The sequence below is a fragment of the Leptidea sinapis genome, chromosome 34 (genome assembly GCF_905404315.1).
Source record: "Leptidea sinapis chromosome 34, ilLepSina1.1, whole genome shotgun sequence".
Classification (NCBI taxonomy): Eukaryota; Metazoa; Arthropoda; class Insecta; order Lepidoptera; family Pieridae; genus Leptidea; species Leptidea sinapis.
The window spans coordinates 3,633,747-3,658,618 of NC_066298.1; the positions used below are offsets into that span (position 1 = coordinate 3,633,747).

The 24,872-nt window shown below is 38.8% G+C and overlaps 3 protein-coding genes across 4 annotated transcripts in view; 2 read left to right on the forward strand and 1 right to left on the reverse strand.

Moving 5' to 3' along the window:
- Positions 1-9,471, forward strand: part of LOC126974925 (peroxisomal acyl-coenzyme A oxidase 3-like) — a 29,457-nt gene extending 19,986 nt beyond the window's left edge. For both annotated transcript variants that reach the window (XM_050822668.1, XM_050822669.1), the window contains exons 10-14: positions 1,115-1,348; positions 2,564-2,718; positions 3,343-3,474; positions 6,863-7,015; positions 7,893-9,471. In XM_050822668.1, the coding sequence (XP_050678625.1) occupies positions 1,115-1,348; positions 2,564-2,718; positions 3,343-3,474; positions 6,863-7,015; positions 7,893-8,003 (785 nt within the window). In that variant the 3' untranslated portion in view covers positions 8,004-9,471. The remainder of the gene's footprint in view (positions 1-1,114; positions 1,349-2,563; positions 2,719-3,342; positions 3,475-6,862; positions 7,016-7,892) is intronic.
- Positions 9,472-21,484: 12,013 nt separating this feature from the next.
- On the forward strand, positions 21,485-23,483 carry LOC126974989 (uncharacterized). Its single transcript, XM_050822772.1, has 2 exons — positions 21,485-21,497; positions 22,347-23,483. Exon 2 carries the CDS (start codon positions 22,412-22,414, stop codon positions 23,216-23,218), a length of 807 nt encoding a protein of 268 aa, XP_050678729.1. The 5' UTR covers positions 21,485-21,497; positions 22,347-22,411; the 3' UTR covers positions 23,219-23,483.
- Positions 23,227-24,743, reverse strand: LOC126974971 (uncharacterized). Its single transcript, XM_050822742.1, has one exon. The coding sequence runs from the start codon at positions 24,587-24,589 to the stop codon at positions 23,561-23,563; it is 1,029 nt and encodes a 342-aa protein (XP_050678699.1). The 5' UTR covers positions 24,590-24,743; the 3' UTR covers positions 23,227-23,560.
- Between the last annotated feature and the right edge of the window lie 129 nt (positions 24,744-24,872).

A 24,872-nucleotide genomic window follows, 5' to 3' on the forward strand; every position in this document is an offset into this window, starting at 1 on the left:
TTGGCGAGACTCAGTCTCGTGCCAGATTTTGGCGAGACAACACGTCCTGAGGATGCCTCGTGTAGAGGCGAAACACGTGTCAAATTGTTTAAAAACAAATATTGGTGGAATTAACACTAAAGAAAGCTTAAATCATTTGTATAATTATGGATTTCCGCAAAGTAACGCCTACTTCAATATTTTTTTTTTGCTTATATATGTTTTAAATTGGTGGTGGTTTTTTACTTTTAATATGTGCATGGGAGCATCCTTCAAGGCCGGCAGCGCATCATTTGACCGCAGATTGGTCGATCAATTAATGAAAACGCCAATTACATAAATCTCACGGCCTTTATGCTACACAACAATACCAAATAGTTAAACCAAGCAAAGTAATCCACTAGCCCAAAGATATAGATGGCTAATTCGTTGTAGCAGAAGCAATCTCTTTTTTTTGCTTTCGAGCTGACAATGGCCGTCTATGCTTGCTATGGTTAAAAATATTCTATTATATCTTTTATCTACACCCATTCTTTAAATCCTCTATTAATTATTCTAAAACAGTTAGCTTATTGCCAACATTAAAATAACCAATGTCCTAATAACCATTACATCATCCAAACGAGTGTTGTAATGAAATTCAGTACAACATTATATCATCCGTTTTAATTACAACACTCGTATGGATGATGTAATGGTCACTAGGACTGGCTTTTTTAATGTTAGCAGTAAGCTAACTGTTTCAGAATCTTTTATAGAGCATTCATATTATGGGTGTAGATAAAGTCTTGTATGCAACTGTTGATAATTAGGTATTAAAACACTCATGTGATACTGTTATCACCCAAAAACTTAAATATTAAACCCACATTCGTGTTTTAATACTCCTTATTACACAACAGTTGCATAAATAACGATTTTTTCTTATTATCGTGCGCAAAGTTCGATTTTGCGCATACATTTGCGATCGCCAAGTACCACTATCCCACACGTTGTAGCTACACACACAATGTAGCTGTTCATCCTACACTCGCTGCGCTCGTGTGGGAATGACCTACTTTGCGCACCTGTATCGTAATGTAATATTCCACACTTACATTTTGACACTTCATATTATTGGGACCTTCTGCTACAGCGGCGGCTATCGGTGACATTCGCAACGACAACGACGCGAACTGCACCTACGAGGGGGAGAACAGCTTACTGCTGCAGCAGACCAGCAACTGGCTGCTGGGCGTGTGGGACCGCAGGCACCAGCTCACAGCCGAGCATTCGCCACTCGGCTCACTGGAGTTCCTGTACAACGTTGATGATACGCTGAACAAGACCTGTCCTTGGAATTCCGTGGATCAATTTGCTGAGCCTGCTAGTTAGTAATTAACACTTAAATAGACTTAGCAACATTTAACAAAACATGAACTAGCGTATAGAGTATAGACGAATAAAGCGTGCTAGAGAAAAGAACATGGTTACCACAACGGCGACTATTTCTGCCTTGAAGCAGTAATGTTTAAGCATTACTGTGTTTTGGGTCTGAAGGGCGCCGTAGCTAGTGAAATTACTGGGCAAATAAGACTTCACAACTTATGTCTCAAGGTGATGAGCGCAATTGTAGTGCCACTCAGAATTTTTGGGTTTTTTGAGAATCTTGAGCGGCGCTACATTGTAATGGGCAGGGTGTATCAATTACCATCAGCTGAACTTTCTGCTCGTCTCGTCTATTATTTTCATAAAAAAAACTGTAAGAAGAAGATAATGTAACCGATTTTGCTTCAAAAGTCGTAAACAGTCAGCCACGCTTAGTATTAGCTCTTCAGTATTCTGAATATGAATCCACTCACACACTTTGAGTGTTGTTGATATTCGTAGAGGTTCTCAGGTTGCGATTGTTTTTTCAATTAAATTTCAACTTGGACTTTATGTTCTCGTTTTATTTTTTACACAAAATTAATTATTACAACAGTTTCACAATATCAACAGTTTGCCGGTTGATCATAGAGTAAAATTATAAAACCGTCCACACACTACGTCATAATATCTATGAATTTGCTACATGAACAAATTAAAGTTGATGACGCAAAATCGGGCCGCAAATCGTCTATACATTAGTCAGTAGCACTGACCGCTACTATATACCACTGGACTGGCGGTTGTCAAAGTGCTTTTGTGCCTGTTTGATATTCGCACATTTTGGCGCTGTTTGCCATGTAGCGAGAGTCTACAGCGGTAGTAAAACTAGTGATGACAACCTCGGTAAACATCGATAGATGGTGGGAAACTATTTATAGAAAAATATTGTGTACTTTATTACGTTGATTCTTGAAGTATAAATAACACGGAAAATGAACGAAATTAATTCAAAATGCAAAAATACTTCAGAGTATTGTACGTTGCCTCGCAGCCTTGTATTATACGTCAAAATTAGTTCTCTGGACGCTCGCGCGTGGCGCTTCAAATAGGCACAAAAAATTTGCTGTCAAACATATAGGACAGTCTGTGCAGTGGTATTTATACAGGTCTGTGGTTAGTAGTTACGTTATTGTGAAGTATACGGTGAATAATAAATTTCAAATATTTATTTTAGATCTGGTGGAGATGTACAGGTGGCTGACCGCGTACACTCTCAAGATGACTCATGAGAAGGTGTCCCGTCTGAAGCGCGACGGTAACACCCCGCTGCAGGCCAAGAACGACTCGCAGGCGTACCACGCCGTGGCCCTGTCCGTCATCTACGGAGAGGTCAATAAAATATTTTTAAAGTTTATAACGAATGGAATCCTATTAGTCTGGAATAGAGTAAATATTTATTGATAACAAAGCACCGCCACACAAATAACAAAACAGAATGGATAATCATAATAAAAATGTATTAATCCTTACGTTTTCTCAGCTCGTGTGAACCCCAGTCAAGCCCATAATCATGTTTACTGTATAGTCAACGAAACTGCGCAATAAATAATGTTAAGTTTACCAAATAATAATAAATTCATACTCGCGGTTTTACCTTATTTAGACCAAAAGTAAGAAGTCACAGGCAGAAGTCTCGTAGATAATGCCTTATTTGATTCAAAACCCAGGTGGTGAGGTTGGTATTGTAGTGTGGTATGTGGTCAAACGATTATTTAATAATTAATTTTCTAAGCCATCATTGCAAGATTTACAGATTACAGAATTGGTCTTTCTAAAAACGTAGAATTGCACGAGGAATAAATCATTTAAATGATTCTTGCTTCGTTAGGCCAAAGAAGTATAACTTCTTGCGTACATAAATAAGTACACACACACACACTTTTTTTTGTATTGTAAGTTTGTGACGTCCTTGTTATATATGGCAGCATCCATAAACATAACTTTATTTGACAGAATTACATACTGAACCACTTCTACAAGACCGCTAGCTCGTTCCCGGACGCGGCCTGCAGGGAGGTCTTGCTGCAACTGGTCGCCTTGTACGGAGGCTTTCTGCTGGAGAAACACATGGCCACATTGTATATTGTGAGTATTGTTCCTTCTCTTTTGTATACGTTCAAACGTTACTTTACCATATTGCCATTACCATTGAATTATTTGTATTGCGAATATATTGGTACTTCTAAGTCAAAAAATATAGATTCTGGAGAGGTAATCAACAACATATCATAAACCTTCTCCGAAACACGCTGCATTGTGGAAAAATTATTTCGATCGGTTCAACGGTTTTCGCAGGATAACCGAAGGAAAAAACTGGCTCTCTATTTATTACTATTTTATTAGAATACGATACTTCATGATGAAATTATTAATTAAACTGAGAGCTACCGCAAAACCGTAAAGAGGTCGTAAATATGCAGTCGGTTTAAAAATAGTAGAAAGCCAATTCAAAAATTGGAGGCTGTCACTTTAAGTCGAGGGGCTGAAAAGAGATTACCGCGTCTCTCTCTTTCGGACACATACATTCCTTTTTTTATGGAGAATTAGGACAAACGAGCGTTCGGGTCACCTAGTGTTAAGTGACCACCTCCGCCCACATTCTCTTGCAACACCAGTGGAATCACAGGAGCGTTGCCAACCTTTAAGGAACGCCCATTTTTTAAGGCCATTTATTTATTTGCTATTACAAGGAAACGTTACAAACATATCACAAGAATTGAACAATAGGAAGAGATACAAAATATAAATTGTAATATAATGTAATATTTAATATTGTAAGTTTTCACTGAGCGAAGAAAGAGTTTGCAGTTTGTACCGATACAATCGCTTAGGGCAATAATAAAACAACTATCTCCGTACTCTTTGGTGATCGAATGAATACACTTACTGTTACGAATGTTAAATATCTTATTTATCAATCATTGATAGATAACTCTAAATGCCACTGCTTGTGGTAGCGTCGTGGAGCGGGCGTTCCCTTTCCTACTATATATATATATATAAAGTTATGATCGAGGGATGGGATGGCTGAGCTATGCGTCATGCTCGTGAACGGGTGCTACTTGTGGTGGCAGGATGATCCTGTTGACAAAAACTCTGCTACATGTTTTTCAAAATTAAATTTATTTAATATATTTTGTTTAATCATAGGTATGTATAATTAGTTAGCTACAATTATTATTACCTTTTGTAAGTCCAACATAAAAAAGGTTTTAATTATTTTTTTTGTCAACCCATTTTCAAACATCATAATGAAGACCTTTAAAAAAATAAACTACGTTTAAAAAAACCGACTTCAAAAACTGAAAAGTATCAAATAACTAAAAATTTTATTTAATAATCTATTATTTATATGTGCTACCTATTGATAGGTTTTAAGTCAACATTTTTTTTACTATTTTTTATTGAGTATTTGATGTTTGCGTATTTTTCTTGCATCAATTTTTATCTTATACTGTAATGATAATAAATAAAACTTGTAAAACGTTGAACCGTTAAATGTTGATTTAAAGTTTCTTGCCACTTCTTCTCATTAAAGTTCAACCTTTTCCGCAGTGGGGGTAAATGTTAAAAGAAAAAGAAAACTTTTGACGTTCATAAGTGTCATTTCCTTGACCTACATGAATAAAGTGATTTTGATTTGATTCGTCTAAACTTAGCGTTGTAAAAGAGTTAATAATGTGTTTTGGTTTGTCAGAATAAACGAAGCTTTCTTATTAATACGTTTTGGCGTTAAGGAGGAAAGAAATTCGAGAAAGATTCGAAGCATTTATCTAAAAAAAATTTATCGACTCCTTTTGGTGACGTTAGGGTCAAATATCGCTGACTAAGAGACGTTTATTTGAATTTGAATAAAGAAATGTGTGCCTTACGTCATTGATCTGTGTCAGAGTGTTTCGTCAGTGTGCCTTGACCCTAAATTGACTCCTTTTGGTGACGTTAGGGTCAAATAACGCTGACTAAGAGACGTTTATTTGAATTTGAATAAAGAAATGTGTGCCTTACGTCATTGATCTGTGTCAGAGTGTTTCGTCAGTGTGCCTTGACCCTAAATTGACTCCTATTGGTGACGTTAGGGTCAAATAACACTGACTAAGAGACTTTTATTTGAATTTGAATAAAGAAATGTGTGCCTTACGTCATTGATCTGTGTCAGAGTGCTTCGTCAGTGTGCCTTGACCCTAAATCGACTCCTTTTGGTGACGTTAGGGTCAAATAACGCTGACTAAGAGACGTTTATTTGGATTTGAATAAAGACATGTGTGCCTTACGTCATTGCTCTGTGTCAGGGTGCTTCGTCAGTGTGCCTTGACCCTAAAGGTCGCTGTATACGTAACGTGTTTTAACCGCACAGAACGCAACGCCAGGATTTGGAAATAGATTGAATTATACAATACATAAGTGATGCGACTGTCGCAGTAGTATTTAATTTATATGCAGGACCCTTAAGATCTCTAGTTGCAGTTAATTCACAGAAAATGTAAAAGTGGTTTGTAGAGATGATGGACGAAAATAGATTGAATATTTTTTCTGCAAAACAGAAGTAATATATCGATCAGATTTGATATAGGTACACCTAAAATGAAAATAAATATAAAACTCGTATATCAGTAGGTCGATTTGAGTGCATGAAGTCAGGTAAGTATGTGAGGTGCAAAGGGAGGCGCACCCGAGACTCCATTGAAAGAGGAGAGGAGGGTTACGAGTGGTATGATTGTGGAGATCAGCTCCAGCAACTCATCGGAACATTCCCCCAGATAAATGAAGTAGAAAACAACAATACTATAATTGATTGAACTCAAATACATGTTGCTACGACCCATCACACTGTGATATGTGTAGAAGGCCCAATTTAGTCACAATTCTAATAATAACTGTATTTGGGCTTATTATTAACGGACTGTATTAGTACTTAGAATTTACAGTAAGTAATGAATACTTGAACTTAGCACTCTAGCTTACATAGGGTACGACAACTGTTGGCACTGCTGTAGTGCAAACTAACTTACACTAATATTTCTATGGACCTACCATACCCAACCTAGATATAATTGTCTGACGCACCAATACAACTGTGCTTATTTGGCGACATAGCACGGTAAACAATGTTTTTGGCCATAGAGTATAGACTTTTTCAAAGACTGAATAAGGTATGTACTTATATTACTGATCGTGGCTGTATTAATGACAGATAAAAGTAGAGGAGTAGAAAAATGTAATAGTTATTTGGGATATCTTAATCAATATAACAATATTGCTGACATTCCATTTCAGCATTCGGAAGACGTCCACTGCTGGTCAAAGGCCTGCCCCCCAAAGATCGCTATGACGATCGGTCCTGCACTGCCCTCATCTAACCTAGTCCGGCGATGTTGACTAGATCATCGGTCTTGTGGGGCGCCTACCGACACTACGTCCTTTGCTTGTCGCCATCCAATGACTTTACTAACATATGAATCGTTGTTGCACGCAGGGCGGCTACCTCAGTAAACAACAAGGGCTGTTCCTGCGGGAGGCAGTACTGTGGGGGTGCCGGCGCGTCAGTGCGGAGGCGGTGTCGCTCGCTGACACCCTGGCGCCACCCGACTGGTGCCTCAACTCCGTCCTGGGTGCCGCCGACGGAGAGGTAACCTTCCCTAGAAGTGTTTTCCTGATGTGGCTGTATAAGCAAAACCTATCGCATTTCTCTAAAAATATTCATCGATATCGATAAATATCGTCATTATATATATTATGCTGCCTGCTGAGCTGGAGGTCCCGGGTTGGAATCCCGGTAGGTACAAACATTTATATGATAAATATTCATGTTTGTTTTCGAGTCATGGATGTTTATATGTATTTTTGTGTATATTTTAAGTAAATATTGTCTTGTACCGATAGTACAGGATTTGCCTAGTTTGGGGCAACGTAATTTGTGTAAAAGTGTGTCAATATTATTATTATATTATGTTGGTGATGTAATTTTAGATGTAGGCTTATTCCTTTTCCTACTACAGTTGGGCAGCTTGTCCCTGACCCATAATCTCGTTAGACTCTTCTCTCTTGGCAAACCCACTCTGGTCACCCACGCAGGTCTGGCCTGATTTTTTTTATGGAAAAGTAGTACAAAAGTTCACCTGGTGTTAATTGATCAACGCGGCCCACGTTCTCTTGCAGCACCAGAGGTATCACAGGAGTGTTGCCGGCTTTCAAGGAAGGTATACACGCTTTTTTTTTAAGGTACCCATGTCGTATCGTCCCGAAAACACCAGTAAAGATCTTTACCCAGTGACTTGTTGTCGGAAGACTACATTTACAATTCAGAGTGGTTAGTGGATGAAAATAGATTGGCTGCACACATTTTTAGGGCAAAATCTCACATGTACTGACAAACTCCAGGGCAGGACTAGGAAGCATAAGAAAGTAGATATGAATGAAATGAACTATGTTTGCATCGCTACCTACCTGTGAGGTGTGATTTTATAAGTGTGTGTATAATAATTATTGTACTTTTCTTTTGACAGGCCTACAAGCACATACAGAACAAAGTGATGACGTACCCGGGGTCAATGACCCGCCCCGAGTGGTGGAGGGACGTCGTGTTCTGGGACTCGTATGTATCGTCTAAGCTGTAGATATCTGATGTACTATTAGGACACCCCGATGATGCATTACCAATGTGCGTTACCTAGTTTAATATTCAACATAACAAGGATCTAATACTTAGCCTGGCTGATAGTTTACGACTTACTGATTGTTTGTCAATCTAATCTAGTATATTGAAAGCAGCATTCACAACCGTACGATAATTTCATAACTACGTACGATGTACGATAGTACACACTACTATCGTAAATATATTATATGATAATTTCCATTTTGACGCAAAATTTTAAAATTATACAAATTGCCGACCGCCTGGTCTTTTTTGCAGTCAGCGCCATCTATTGACTCATTTCTGTCTCAGGATCAACTTACACTAGTATAGTAATACCAACTTATCTGTGAAGTGGCAAAAATAGGAACTACGGTCGCCATGTTGAAATGTCATTCGACTGTCAATGTCTACTACTTTCGAGTGTTCCGTTTGTTTTATTGCGATACTTCTGAATTTTAAGCGTTAAATATTCCCCGACTTTTGTGCACATTGGAATTAATTAGTAACACTGAAACTACGATGGCGACACCCATCAGTTCACAGATAACTTGGTGACACTGTATACTAAGTTTATGGGAACAACAACGGTTAGGTGAAAACGTCATGCTGCTGCTTCAAGGCGAATTCTTTCATTGGTTGCTCAATGCTCTTGCTACGGTCTGCCAATCAGCGATCGATATCATCTACAGAGTAATTTTAGTTGCACTAATCGTCGTTCAATGTGATTTGTTTCGATTATTGGCATATTTCATAAAGATTTTTTAATTTTTTATTGTATTATAGTCATCCTTATGGTTACGATATTTTTCATCCATGTACGATAATTTTACGGCCCTGGGTACGATAGCTGCCGGCCTCAGGTTGTGAACACTGATTGAAAGTGTGTCACGAACAGAGGTGCCTTTTTATATAAAAGACTACAGTCCACATTGACAAACATAATTTAAAAAAACAATTGTTTTGCATCGGTTACATAAATTGTTTTATGTGTGCAGAGACGGCATGATTATATATTTATTATATGTATAGATAATAACAATCTACTGAACAAATAATTCCTTCAAGCACCTTTTGCATATCCATATCAGACTTCTAGTTTTTAAGAATTAAAATGTATGCAAGAAATATTAATTAAATAAAATACTATATTTTTGTACATTGGAAATGGATAATGACATAGCCATTATTAACAATTAATCGTTTTATACATTTTATATTTTTATACAACATGTGTTGATAGAAATGGATAAAATACATTGTAAATGTATAATTAAGTGTAAATAAAAAGGGTTTCGGTGGCAATATGTTATTAAATAATATTTTATTACTGTTATTATTATTATTGTTCATATATTTAAGGACATCATTTATATTTTTAAATTGTTGTTATATTTGGGATTTTAGAATATTATGTACATGTTATAATAAATATTATTAAAATTTTAGTTTGTTGTCTATTAAATACTTAATTAGTCACAAATTCTGCCTGCCACCTACCTCGTCTTTGATGAAATTTGTTTACGTTTCTGACGCGATCAAGCTAAACGCCGTTCGATCATCAGGAAATTGTTGCTAGGGTTCATGCCAGCAGCCAAATCCCACCACCATTCTTTGTGGGATCAATTACCAGCTGTTTTCTCGAAAGGATACGGCTTAGGGACCTTCAAGATTAGAGCATACTCCCACCTTAAAGGCCGGCAACGCATCTCTGGACACCTGTTGTTTAGGTTGTCCATCGGCGATTGCCTCACCACAACACATCACGTCAGCCTCATGCTTGTTTGCTATATATAAAAAAACCGCATAGTATTGATGATTGGGCGGCAGAGATGGTTTTAATAAAGGCGGTTGAAAACAAAATAATACAATTCAGGAATATATAGACAATAAAAATGTATGGATACTATGAAAACTGTAAAGGGAGGATATTTTTGCCAGCCCTTCTCAGAACAAGGCCTCGTGGTAGTCTCTTGAACCGATGGCAAAATTGACTTTCATAAACGTACAAATTGTACCTAAATGAATAAAGAAATTTCATTTCAATGAAGCGACGTCTCTACGACTTGCCAATCACGAGCGAGCTGTTCACAGAGTGCGATCTCAGCTCTGCTTTGTACACGATATTCATCACAAATAACGTTCAATATTGTATATTGAACGTATGAAATGATTAAATTGTGGTAGAGTTACGCTCTCTTTGCAACCACTTGGAATAATAAATGGTTTTTCTATGTAAGTGCACATAGAGTACACAAGTTATACACCAGATTTTCGGCGGCATCTTTTCCGTTTGACAATGTCAATACGATCTGAGTAAGTTGAGGTGTACCGTAATTAACGACCCCGTTAGGATCACACCGCGGCTGAAAAAATAAATATAAAAAATTAAAACAATCAGTATTCAACTTTAACATTAAATTTAATGTGAACTGATGCTCTTTAAACCATCGGGTTTTTATTATCCAACGATTCCTAATGTCTCAAACTATGAAGGTCCCGTATAGGGTGACAAAATTTAAATATTTGGACCACTGAAGATATGAGTGATATCGATTTTTTTTATGGAAAATGAGGAGAAACGAGCGTATGGGTCACTTGGTGTTAAGTGATCACCGCCGCCCACATTATCTTGCAACACTAAAGGAATCACATAGGGAACGTTATTGTACTCAGAGGGCACCAGTGATATATGTGTGCACTCAGGGTACTGCTGGGGCTGCCGTAGCGTTGTAGTACATCAGGGATTTTGCGGAAGACGCGATTGATGGTTTCGCCGAGAGAATAATCGTTGAGAGCAAAATTCAAAGAAATTAACATCTTGACTGTTGCTTCTCAATATAATCTTGATAATGTAATGTATGTTCATAAGCACATAAGTGAATTGGAATTAGAAGTGGGAGAGTCACGCAGCCGTCTTTTGACCTCAGCACAATCGGGCCAGACTCGTCCGGGTTAATTACCACACTCGCACAGAATACCGGCGTGAAGTAGCGGCCTAGTGGCGCTATGTTTTGCATAGGTTAGTGTCGAGGACCGGAGGCCATTCCCATCCCCAACAAAGATTATGAAAGCGGTCCCTAAAGAGATAGTACCCCAGGAGGGTACCGGCTCTACCAGAGTCGGAGAATCCCTCCCCGAGCACTCTAGCTCGGGCTGCCCTTCGTATTCTGGGGAGGGCACAGTACCGCGCATGACCAAGGACAAACGAGGCAGTAACACCACGGCACCCCGCTCCACACTCAACGTGGACTTTTGCAATATCAGGGGAATTCACTCCAACTTAAACGCCGTCCACCACCACCTAGAGACGGCGAAGCCGGCCTTGTGTTTCCTTACGGAGACGCAGATATCTCGACCCAGCGATACGTCATATTTAACGTACCCCGGGTACAAAATTGAGCACAATTTTTTGCCTCATGCCGGGGTATGTGTGTACGTTAGGGAGGATATCTGCTGTCGCCGTCTCGAGGGTATTTTGAGGGTAGGGACCTGTCCACTCTCTGGCTCCGCGTAGATTTAGAGGACCGCGTCCGCATCTATGCGTGTGTCTACAGGTCCCATAGTGGTAACGCAGAAACCGATCATCTCATGGGCTGCGTTCAAGCGGCAATTGACGACGTGCTTGCACAGATCCCCTCCGCTGAAATCGTAGTCTTGGGTGATTTCATCGGGCACAATACCGAATCGCTTGGATCACGTACCACAGACTACGCAGGGCGATCTGTGCATAATTTGGCATTGGCGTACGATCTGTCCCAATTGGTTGAGTCGCCAACGCGGCTCCCGGATGTGGATAGCCACATGCCGTCCTTATTAGATCTTCTGCTGACTACACATCCCGATGGTTACCAGGTCATTGTCGAAGCCCCTCTCGGAACGTCCGACCATTGCCTGGTCAGGAGTGTAGTGTCTATAAGACGCCCACGTCCCAGACCACCCGCCGCGTTTGGCACTACAAGTCAGCAGATTGGGATAGGATGCGTTCCTTTTTTGCATCCTACCCTTGGAGCAGGGTTTGTTTCCCTTCGGATGATCCAAGTGCCTGCGCCGTTGCAGTAGCCGATGTGATACTACAGGGCATGGATATTTTTATACCAAGCTCTGTAGTACCGATCGGTGGCAGATCACAGCCCTGGTTCGATGCGTCAGTTAAAGCAGAATCTGACTGCAAAAAACAGGCGTATCGAACTTGGGTTGCGGCGCTGGGCACAAAGGATCCGAACTGCATAGTTCTAAAGAGGAAATACAACCGTGCTTCCAGATTTTTTAAGCGGCAAATCGCCCGTGCAAAGTCAAAACACGTCGTCAAAATCGGCGAGCAGCTTTCCAGCTACCCGACCGGAACACGCAAGTTCTGGTCGTTGTCGAAAGCTGCTCTTGGTAACTTCAGCCAGCCGTCCATGCCGCCGTTGCACATGAGGAATGACACCCTGGCCCATACGGCAAAAGAGAAAGCCGATCTCCTGTGCGCTCTTTTCGCCTCCAACTCGACTCTTGACGACAACGGAAAAACACCGCCGACCATCCCGCGGTGTCTGAGCTCTATGCCTGAAGTACAGTTCAGACAGAAAACTGTTAGGCGAGCTCTGTTTTCGTTGGACGTCAGGAAATCGAGCGGGCCGGATGGCATTTCTCCAATCGTGCTTAGAACGTGTGCCCCTGAGTTGACGCCGGTGAGTTATTCCGGCACTCTTATTCCAAAGGTGTAGTCCCTGACTCATGGAAGTCAGCCCTTGTCCATCCGATCCAAAAAAAAAGGAGACAGTTCGGATCCGGCAAACTACAGGCCTATTGCTATTACCTCCCTGCTCTCCAAAATCATGGAGAGCATAATTAGCCGTCAGCTCTTGGTATACCTAGAGGGTCACCAGTTGATCAACGACCGACAATTCGGGTTTCGCCATGGTCGGTCGGCAGGTGATCTTCTGGTATACCTAACACATAGATGGGCTGCGGCTATTGAAAGCAAGGGGGAAGGCCTGGCAGTTAGCCTGGATATAGCGAAGGCCTTTGATCATGTATGGCATAAGGCGCTCCTCTCTAAACTTCCATCATTTGGGCTTCCCGAGAGCTTGTGCAAGTGGACCTCCAGCTTCCTCACTGGGCGCAGCATACAGGTCGTTGTCGACGGACATTGCTCGAACCCGAAGCCCGTGAATGCTGGAGTGCCCCAAGGCTGTGTGCTATCTCCTACGCTGTTTCTTCTGCATATCAATGATATGTTGGACACCTCCAACATTCATTGCTATGCAGATGACAGCACTGGTGATGCCGTATACACGGGCCATGCATTTCTCTCTCGGGAAATCGTCGACCAGTGTCTTCTATCGAGTCCTCTCTTGAGAAGGTCGCGGAATTGGGTAAATTGAACCTTGTCCAATTTAACCCCCAGAAGACTCAAGTTTGCGCGTTTACCACTAAAAAACACCATTTGTCGCATCACCGCTCTTCGACAACACTTTCCTAAAAGCCTCGCCTAGTATCGGAATACTGGGTCTCGAAATCTCGATTGATTGCCAATTCCGTGGCCATCTGGAGGGCAAAGCCAAATTGGCTTCAAAGAAACTGGGCGTCATTAATAGAGCACGGCAATACTTCAAGCCGGCCCACATTCTAGCGCTGTACAAAGCGCAGGTCCGGCCACACATGGAGTATTGCTGTCATCTCTGGTCTGGCGCACCCCAGTATCAGCTCGATCCATTTGACCGCGTGCAACGCAGAGCAGCGCGAATTGTCGGGGACCCAGTACTCTGTGAACGGCTGGATCACTTGGCGTTGCGTAGAGACGTCGCTTCATTGTGTGTCTTCTACCGCAGTTATCACGTGTTCCGAAGAGCTGTTTTACCTAATTCCTGCCGCCGGATTCCACCTTCGCAAGACACGCCACAAGTTAGGATATCATCCTCACCATCTGGATTTGTGGCGGTCCTCCACAGTGCGGTTTTCAAGGAGCTTTCTTCCACGTACTACAAAGCTGTGGAATGAACTTCCTTGTGCGGTGTTTCCGGGACGATACGACATGGGTACCTTGAAAAAAAGCGCGTACACCTTCCTTAAAGGCCGGCAACGCTCCTGTGATTCCTCTGGTGTTGCAAGAGAGTATGGGCGGCGGTGATCACTTAACAACAGGTGACCCGTACGCTCGTTTGCCCTCCATAAAAAAAAAGTGAAACTGTGATAACCATAAACTAATAATGCCTACTACTCGGCTAAGTCGAGTTAGTAAGTCTTTTGTGGGGCGATGTATATGCTTTTACAACAAGATCCCAGAAAATATTCAAAACAAAAGTATTACGTTATTCAAAAGAATTGTTAAAAAAAGTTTGTGTGGTAAAGGTTAGGTACTATAACATAAATGACATCTTATTGATACCACAGATTGGGAATGGAGTGACCGCTCTCAGGCTATTAAATAATATTAAGTTTAATTGTACAATATTACTTTGCAAACATATTTTTTCGATGAAAAAAAAAGAGCCCGCTAAGTTTGTTGCGCCCGTCCTTCTCAAGTTTGAGGCATTCGTTTTGGAATGGGTGGTAGTTTCTGACTTTCAATAAGTGATGTCACATCCTATTTTGAATAAAAATATTTGAATTTGAAATTTGAATTATAATAAAATGATGCACATCCTTGCTCACTGGATTTCGCGGTAGCACCAATATTCTCCTGAGTGTCTTTGCAGATCGGTAGGAGTCCGCCCTTTTGCATACATGGATACGTCATACGAATTCACACCAATTCTAATTTATTAAAAAAAACATAGATCTGGTCCGAAATAAATGTATTTTCAATATCATATTATGCTTAAAAAGCGTTTAAAGAAGTTGTTCCAAACAACCAATTAAGTTTAATAATAGATTTTGATCGTAAAGGTCTTTCGATGGGTAATTGGTAATTGGATTTACATATTAAATGTATGTTGTCAATCAAGTCCTAGAAGAAATGTCTTCAGACGTTAGAGCAATGTGTCGAATAGTAGCCGGTGTTTTAATTTGTGGCGTTTTCACTATGTAAGTACCTAATGAGAACCCTTGGAACATGACGTATTTATGTGGGTTCTTATTAGTAGTTCATAACCTTCAGGTGAAATTTATTATAAATATGACCAACGATCACATCGGTCATCTGTACGTAAGTCATTGGTGGCGTCGTGGGGCAGGTCACACCTAAAATATGGTGGAGGGAGGCGATGGCTGGTCCATGCATCGTGAACTTGCGCTACTTCTGGTAGCTTATTGATCCTGTGTAGAAAAGCTGCATCATGTTGTTAAAATTTAGTTATCTATGTATTTACAGTTACATATTTACCTTTATTTTTTTATTATTGTTAGTTGTTATAATACTCGGGTGGTTTTCTTTAATTAATTTACACGTTTTTTTCACCTACTCTTGTAAGTCGTGACGTTGTGAGAATTTTTTGTTGCATCAAATTACATAGATTGTCTATAAATAATTTTAAATTAATGGAAATGTATCTAAATGTTTATTTAAATGAGAGGCAAAAGTTTCTTGCCGCTCAACCTTTCCGAAATGGTGGTAAATGGTTCTATGTATAATTTTTTAAAGCGCAAGTTTTACCTAGATGTTATGTGGTCACCGACACCCCCTTTCTTTTGAAACACCAGAGGAATAGTAAGAGCCTGATGTTTTTGAACACACCCGTGTCGTATCGTTCTGAAAAAACAGCACAAGGAAGCTCATTCGATAGTTTGGTTTACGTGGAAGTTCTTTGTAAAACGCACTGTAGAGAAACGCCAAACATCCAGATAGTGGCATGTTATCCTAATTAGTGGCATGTCGTGCGAAGGTGGGATTCAGCGGCAGGAATCAGGTCAAATAGTTCTACGAAACACTACGCGTTAAAAATGCGATAGAAGACACACAGTGAAGCGACGTCTCTATCTACGCAACGCCAAGTGATTTAGCCGTTCACAGAGCACTGGATCCCTGACAATTCGAGCAGCTCTGCTCCAGTACTGTTATCCGCATAGTATGTGAAAGTTTTTTTATATATAAAAGGGGGAAAATGGGCAAGAGGCTCACGGGAGAAGTGAGGCAACCGCCCGTGGACATCCGCAACAACAGTCGTCAAGAAATGCGTTGCTGGCCTTTAAGGTAGTATGCTTTTTTCTTGAAGGTCCCTAAGTCGTATCTGTTCGGGAAAACCGCAGCCGGTAATTAATTCCACTGCGCACAACGACTTTGTTGAATCAATTACAAGAATTTTCTAGCAAAACGCGCGGTTACAGAATGCCATACGTCAAAGTGATACGGGTGATACTTTGCACGTAATGTCCAGTGGTCAAATCATCCGAACAGTTCCTCTGGGCACTCCCCGTGATAAATGCGGTAGAAGATACAGAGAGAACCCACATATCTACGCAATGCCAAAGAATCAAGTCGAAGCTTTTGAAAGTTGCGCCCTGTGCCATACCAATCGAAGGCCTTCGACTAACTGCCAAGCTTTCACTCTTGTGTTTCGATATCAGCCGCCCATCCAAGAATTAGGTATACTAGTATATCACCTCCATCGAAGTTCTGTGACAATAAAATAATATGTCATTACATACACTAATGTATTCCCAACAGAATAAGCGCAGACATTGGTCCTATGCTAAAGGAGATAAGCCCTCGAAAAGACCTACAGCACGTGGTGATAGATCTTCTGAACGGCATCGCAAGCAGAAACGACGTGACCTGCGTCGCTCTGATAACAGATGCTGTCTATTTGGGAATGTTCGAAGGGGCTCTTTATAAAAGAACGTACACAATGCCATTTGTTACGGTGAGATATTACTTCAGCAAGCGATGTTGATCAGCCGATCAATTACTTAGGCTACACTAAAATGACCACACGACAGAATTAAAAATTTAATTAAGGCGAAGTTAGTGTTACGAAATATGATTTTTCTCTCCGAACGTGCATGATGATGGCTCAACTTTATTAAATATCCACAAAATAAAGCACTCAACCAACTGAAGATTAATGTCATGGAAAGCTTCTTCTAGGATAAATTATACAAATAGCTAATACCTAAGAATTTAATACGTAGCTAAAATATTGCAATCCCTTTCCTATTCTGTATGTCCCTACGTAATTAAGCCTAAGTATATATTAGGTATATATATGTAGATATTAAACCTAGACCACATCTACGTTTGTATTAATTTCGTAACTTTTGAATTTGAAGGCACACTTTACCGTCTTATTCTTTATATATAGTTTGAAAAATGTTGTCTTTACCAATGACGTATTATAGAACTAACTAGACTCCGACTCGCCTTCAAAAGGTCGTCAAAAATGTCCGAGCGGCGTTGTATAATATATGTATACATTAACTTATACAGATAATATTAAAACTTTCAAAGCCAAGCGGTGTCGTGCAGAATCAGCGTGGTTGAGAGATTGACTCAGGTAAGCTGATTGCACTTGTGCGAACTTCATCACAATTAACATTCAGATTCAGAAGCTATATTATATTGACACACACCGGCATTAGGCCGCCACACAGTGACCATCATTTTTCTATGAGTCATTTTTCATTTTTACGGCATTGGATTTAACGAAAATCTAAGTAAAAAAAGTAAATCTATTTAAAAAAGTCCAATATATATACCCTCGTTTCAATTTAGATTTAACAGACAAACAAAAATAATTTCTAAGTATCTGAATACACCAGTACTGCAAACCGGATATTTCATAGATAAGTTTTATAAATAAGACTTATTACATACGTTGCCCATCGTCTTCATTTCTCAGATAGTGGTAGAAGAGTACGAAGATCTACTTTCCCCAAACTATCATACATTAAAATCTATTAGACAAGCAAAGAAAGAGGGATGCAATGTATATTCCATTATTTTAGCAAATGGCTTACAAGTAACAAGATTACTGAAATTTGGAGATCGGTGAGTAGATACCTAGTACAAAATTTACGTTTCCCTTATTGGACCTGGAAAATTAAGTATGTAACAAAATCTTCATTTCAGACAAAGACTTTTAGATACCAGAGCTAAATTTATTATTTTGCACGATATTCGACTATTCCACAGCGATCTGCATTATTTATGGAAGAGGATTGTTAACGTATTATTCATAAAATCTCACAGAAAGATTCATGGTGTACTGAAAAGCAAACCGTGGTTTGATCTATCAACAGTGCCTTTCCCAAACCCTATAAAACAGGTATTGGTACCCCGAAGAGTGGATATATGGAGAAACGGTAAATTTCATTACGGTAGAAAATTGTTTGATGATAAAACAAAGAATCTTAATGGCGAAGTTTTAGATGTTGTCTACTTGGAACATACTCCTTCTGTGGTGGTGATGAAGACAAATGAAACAAATAAAGTGAGCGGCGTTGAAATTGAAGTAAGTAATAGTTTAAGGCGTATTTGTCCCACCGCCGGCGATGAAAGTGAAGCGAGTGTAGTTCCGATAGATTTTTCGCTGTTCTACAGCGAGTGTATGAGCGCGAAGGGCGTTTCCTCGCACTATTAGTAGTTCGGTCAATGTTTCGCTAAACGGGCATTGGTCAGCGAGTACTGTTCCTTGCCGGGCAGTGTGGACAATCAGCGATTAACTGATATTAGAAATCATATTAGAAAAGCATAATATCTAAGACTACAAAGACATCTTTTTTGTGGAAGAGGATGACAAAAGAGCTACATACGGGTCACCCGGTGGTTTGTGATCACCCCGGCTCTTAACTCTTGTAATATCAGAGGAACCACAAGAGTGTTGTTCCTACTCACCTGAGGTTTTTGATTTCTACTTCAGTATGATGCTTACTGACTAACTTCACTTAAGTTCCTGAAACCCTAACTACGGCAAAGCTCTCTTGATTGACATACCAGGATCTTTCCGATGTCTTTCGCTTCGTCAGTGATAGTCCACCGCCAGGTTAACTTTGGACTTCCGCTTGCCTCAATATAGTTCGAATACCTTCGGAGTATGTCCATTCATCCAACCCCATTTGCAACGTTTAATCTGTTGGTCAATTGGGCCTAAATGATAGCGTTCCCAATTGATGGTTTGTAATTTTTTCGTTTTGACGAAAATCTGGAGTTGATAAGAAATGAGTGTGTACCCATACAGCAATGCGCAACATGTATGCCATACAGCAATTTAAAATGCCGTGCAATGGTTGCTCGTTCTATGGCGATGCGTTAAGTGAAGTCTTTTTCAGTTTCCCCCGTCTCACTACATAAGAAATATTTGTTATTTAATGATTCAAGTTTATTTAAAACTTCTTTTACAGATTTTAAACACATTAGCACATAAAATGAATTTCAAACCAAAATTATACCAACCAATTAACGGAGAAATTACGAAATGGGGTGAAAAACAACCCAACGGATCTTTTTCTGGACTTTTAGGTGAGATGGTAAATGGCAAAGCTGACATAGCATTAGGAAACTTACAATATGTCCCATACAATTTAGAGTTGGTCGATTTAAGTTTACCGTATACATCGCAATGTTGGACTTTCCTTACCCAAGAAGCACTAACGGATGACTCATGGAAAACCCTCATTTTACCATTTAAGTAAGTATTAATTAAAGAAGTTGATATGATATGTTAAAAAGGATGCATTCGAGTCCTGCATCATTCATAAATTTAGGTTACAAATTTCTTTTAAATTTTAATTGATAACTTTAAAATAACAAATTGTTAAGGCTCGAAGGAGCGACATCTGAAGTCAATTTCCTAATATGCAATTATTGGGGCTGAGCAGGTTATCAACTGTTAAATAGATCCTGTAGATGGAGCCACAACCTGAGAGTTGAAAAAATATACCAAAATTTACGAACCATGCGTACTCTAACGTTTGACTCTTTAGTTGGAAATATATCTATAATAGTTGGAAAGAGCGCTCGGACGGAACCCGAGAGGTTCGAGTTCCACATCGTTCATAAATTTTGGTTACAAATTAAATTTGTATAATTAATCCCAGAAGTGAGGCTTATCAGTTTGAAATAACAAACATTTAATGTTAAAGAGACATAGGAGGAATTGTGTTTCACGGTTTAATCGGATCTTAACTTCGACATTCACTTTTTATTAAGAGACCTATATTATCTTAATCGCTAGAGTAACGATCAGCACCATTTATACTTTAGGTTTAGTGCATTGATTCCCAAAGTAATCCAGGTGGACCCTATGTATAGAACGTCATTGATGTCCGCAGATAATATTTCAAGAATATCTGTGATTGTTACTTTTAAACACTTGCATATTAGATATTCAGTACATTGCATGTCTAAACTTACATAGAGTCGTCCGTTCGCCCGCAACGCTTGTTCAGAATAAGTTCAAAGGGATGGAAGACGAAATACGACTTGTGCTATGCTTGCAATCTTACATGGACTTATTTGATCTCCACTGATATTTTACCTACTATAATTGCAATAAGACTTAATAATTGTTGTGTTTTAGGTTATACATGTGGGTTGCAGTATTGTTGGTCTTGTTAGTAACGGGCTCCATATTCCACGGGCTGGCGTACTACCACAATAATCTAATTAAATATCGAAAAGATACAGTGGTATTATCGAGTACATCAAAAGTTATGGCAAACGGTAATGTTACTACGTACATATATAGTTGATAGCTTATTAGGTCGGTAGTTCTCAAGGCGTCAGTAGGTCACAAGTTTCTCGCGTTGACGACTAAAAGAAACCCCATTTGTCGTATCACCACTCTTCGACAACTAGGTAATGGGTCTCGATTCTCGAGAGAATGCTAATTCCGCGATCATCTGGAAGGTAAAGCCAAATTGGTATCGAAGAAGCTGGGCGTCATAAACATAGCACGCATGACCGCGTGCAAAGCAGAGCTGCTCGAATTGTCGGAGTCTCAGTGCATTGTGAACGGCTAGATCACTTGATGTCGCTTTGTTATGTGTCTTCTACCACATTTATCACGGGGAGTGTTCCGAGGAGCTGTTTCACGTGATTTCTACCGCCGAATTCCACCTTCGAACGACACGCCACAAATTAGAATATCATCCCCACCACTGAATGTTGGGTGTTCCTCCACATTGCAGTTTTTAAGGAATTTTCTTCCATGTAGAATCAAGCTGCCGAATGAGCTTCCTTGCGTGGTTTCCGCGGCAAGCAGGACGATACGACATGGGTACCTTCAAAAATAGCGTGTACACCTTTTTAAAACCCCGGCATCGCTCCTATGATTCCTCTGGTGTTGCAAGAGAATGTGGGCGACGGTGATCACTTAACATCAGGTAACCCGTACGCTCTATCGTACGATCACATGAGGAATGGAGAATATAATAAAGAGAAATAAATAAACGTCCTTTAAAGGACTTTGTATAAAATATTTTAAATATATAAGTAGGTGGTTTATTAGCTTGCTTATGGTGATTTCGTGAACAGTCCTTAAAACATGTTTGATGGAAGCGACGGCTTGTCCATGCGTCATGCATGTAAAAGTTTTTTCTGTGTATAAAAGTATCTTCCTTTTTAATTTCTTTCATATAAGTTTTAGTATTTGTTGCAACATTTTGATTGATTTTATTTAAAATACTTGTAACATGTAAATAAATAACATTTAAGAATTAATTTTTGGTAGTAATGAAGATCTCTCTTTCCACAACATTTCCGAATCTTGAAGTTTTCACATTCTAGTTCTCGCAATATCGGTAATCACTGATCTCGTAATTACAATAACTACTTATAAATAACCAACTGCTTTTAATACCCCACCTACCGCCCATTCTACTTTATCTATATATATCTCATTATAAATCTTAATTTATTTCTAAGCCGATGGCTTGTTAGTTCTAACCTCTAGCCGATTTTAAGATTTTGAGCGATCGAACACAAAGACGAGTAGTCGAGAATGTTTGTCACGATTAATTTCGCATAAACCCTATACTTACTATTTCAATTTATGTGATTAAATCTTAAGAAATTGTTGTGTTTGGCAATAATTATCATTATTGGTAGTTTCTAATAATAATTAATAAATAATAATAGTTTTTAACTTGAGCCCTGAAACTGGTAATATTGGCTCCCGGGTTCTCCATTAGGTTGCCTGCACTCTTATTTCATAAATTAAAAAAAGGCACATTTTGTGAGTATAATTCGTAAGTCACATGACACTCAAGTTTACTAAAGAAGTTTGAAATGACCCCCAATACCCTATTCATTGGTCATATAATCTTTTCACTCTTTAACATTAAATTCCAACTCAGGATGTTCAAAATAATATAGTGAACACTTAATTTGCATAATATCTACCTGGTGTACACGCTATAAAAATGACCCAATGCTAAATGGCCTTTAATTACTTTACAGAACCAAAACCAGTCGGATTATACCTGTTTGATGAAATTACAAACAGCATTCTTTATACATATGGAATGTTACTAGTTGTGTCACTACCCAAGCTTCCTTCGGGATGGTCCATACGGCTTTTAACAGGCTGGTACTGGCTGTACTGTATACTTTTGGTTGTATCATATCGAGCCAGCATGACAGCTATATTAGCTAACCCTGCACCAAGAGTTACCATTGACACACTTCAAGAGTTGGTCGACAGTAAATTAAGGTGTGGAGGATGGGGCAGTGAAACAAAGAAATTTTTTCAACAATCACTCGATGAAAACGGACAAATAATAGGAGAAAAATTTGAAATGATTGACAACCCTGATGAAGCAGTCCGTCGTGTCGCCCAAGGCGCATTTGCTTACTATGATAACTCAAACTTTCTGAAATATCTGAGTGTCAAAAGAAAAAAAGTTGAATTTAACAAGATCTATAACAGTACAGAAAATGATACAGATTTGACAAACCGAACCTACACTGATAATGAACTTCACATCATGACCAATTGTGTTGTAAATGCACCCATATCGATAGGATTCCATAAAAACTCTCCTTTAAAACCATTAGCTGATCGTTATTTACAAAAAATTGTCGAAGTTGGTCTTGTTGTGAAGTGGCTCAATGATGCTATGTATTTAATCAGATCACTAGACTCCTCTAAAGATGAAATAAAAGCATTAATGAATCTACAAAAGATGTACTGTGCTTTCATAGCCTTAGCTATTGGTTACATAATAAGTGTTATTTGTCTCATTGGTGAATATCTCCATTGGAATTTAATTGTTAAAAGAGACCCAAAATTTGATAAATATCATATTGATCAGTACTTTAAGAAGAATTAAACACTAAATGTATAATCATTATGTATTTTGTCATAATTTAAATGATAATCAATCAAATTTCATAATGTAAGTCTTAAGTTTAAGTAAATATTGTCTAGAACTTAAAAGAATTTATTTTACATGCAGATTGAAAAGTTTTCATAAATTTTGCCAGTCTTCATATTGTTAATAGGTTCTTATTGTTATAAATTAAATAGTAAACTAAAGTTAAGACTTATGTTAGTGTAATTTAAATTTTTATTTTCCACTACATAATATTATATAACTCAAAAATTAATCTAAACATTCAACTATAAAATGTCAGTACTCAATCTACACCTCAATACATTGGTTATCAAACAACTAGTCAGTTTTATTTTGTTCTGTATTAAACACTGGCATGCTGACACCCTCCGGAGCATTCTCTATAATCCATGGGTGCTTTAATACACAGGAGAGAGGCAGTCTTTGTTCAGGATTTATCACAAGCAACTTTCCCATTAAATCTTTAGCTTTGTCAGATATGTAGTCAGGATACTTAATTATAACATATTTTATTTTCTTGTATGTTTGTTGACTATTTTTAGCATCAAACGGAGGTAAACCAACAAGTAATTCATAACAAAATACACCTAAACTCCATATGTCAACGGCATAGTTGTGAGGTTTGCCTTCTAACATCTCGGGTGATAAATAATCTAATGTTCCACATAGCGTCATTCGTCTTGATGAGGGAGAATACACAGACCAGCCAAAGTCAGCTATTTTCAGCTCCCAATCATTTCCGATCAGTAAATTTTCTGGCTTGATATCACGATGTATAACTTTTAATGAATGACAGTAAATTAATGCTCTTGTTAAGTCTCTCACATAAATTGCGGCAGTCTTTTCGTCAAATCGTCCCATTTGCTTTAGTGTTTTATACAATGCACCGTGTTTTGCATACTCCAAAATAAAATAAATACGTTTATCGTCATGGAAGTAGCCATACATGCGAAGTATATTTGGATGTCGCAGGCGACATTGTATTTCAACCTCCCGACGGACTTGATGCTCTATATCAGAATCGAGAATCTGACTTTTGAATAATACCTTTAAAGCAACCACATATTTAGATTCTTTCTCTCTTGCCAAATAAACATTTCCAAATTTACCTTTGCCCAGCGGTCTACCAATGTCGAAGTCAGAAAGTGTCCAATGCTTTTTCTTTACATTTTTCACTTCCGATTTTCCCGGTTGATCTTTTTCATTTGCTTTGTGGCTATTTTGGAGGGGTCGGCTACCAGGAATAAGTGGTATCTTAAAACCATCAGCAACAGGTTTCTGAGTACTAGTCGATCGGCCCGCAATCGGTGGATAGTTTTCTTTACTATTACACTTTTGGTTATTCATTCTATTATTGAAACTATTAGATTTAGGAATTTTATAAACTAAATTAAAATATTTTCTTTGTCCGACACACCTCAATACTACCAAGTTTCAACATCAAAGAATTTAATAATAACTCTTCAAAATTCAAATTTCTTAGTTCAACATTCAAATGGCAATAATTTTTTATTTTATTTTTTACAATTTCAGAAATTATATTTCAAACTTGTAACGTTGAACAACGTCAGTCAGTGAACAGTACACAGAGAACAGTATACAGTGAATACACAGAACAATTTTACTCTAA

Excerpts from the sequence above, each read along its gene's own strand:
- LOC126974989 (XM_050822772.1), top strand. The coding sequence starts at position 22,412 with ATGTTACTAGTTGTGTCACTACCCAAGCTTCCTTCGGGATGGTCCATA.
- LOC126974971 (XM_050822742.1), bottom strand. The coding sequence starts at position 24,589 with ATGAATAACCAAAAGTGTAATAGTAAAGAAAACTATCCACCGATTGCG.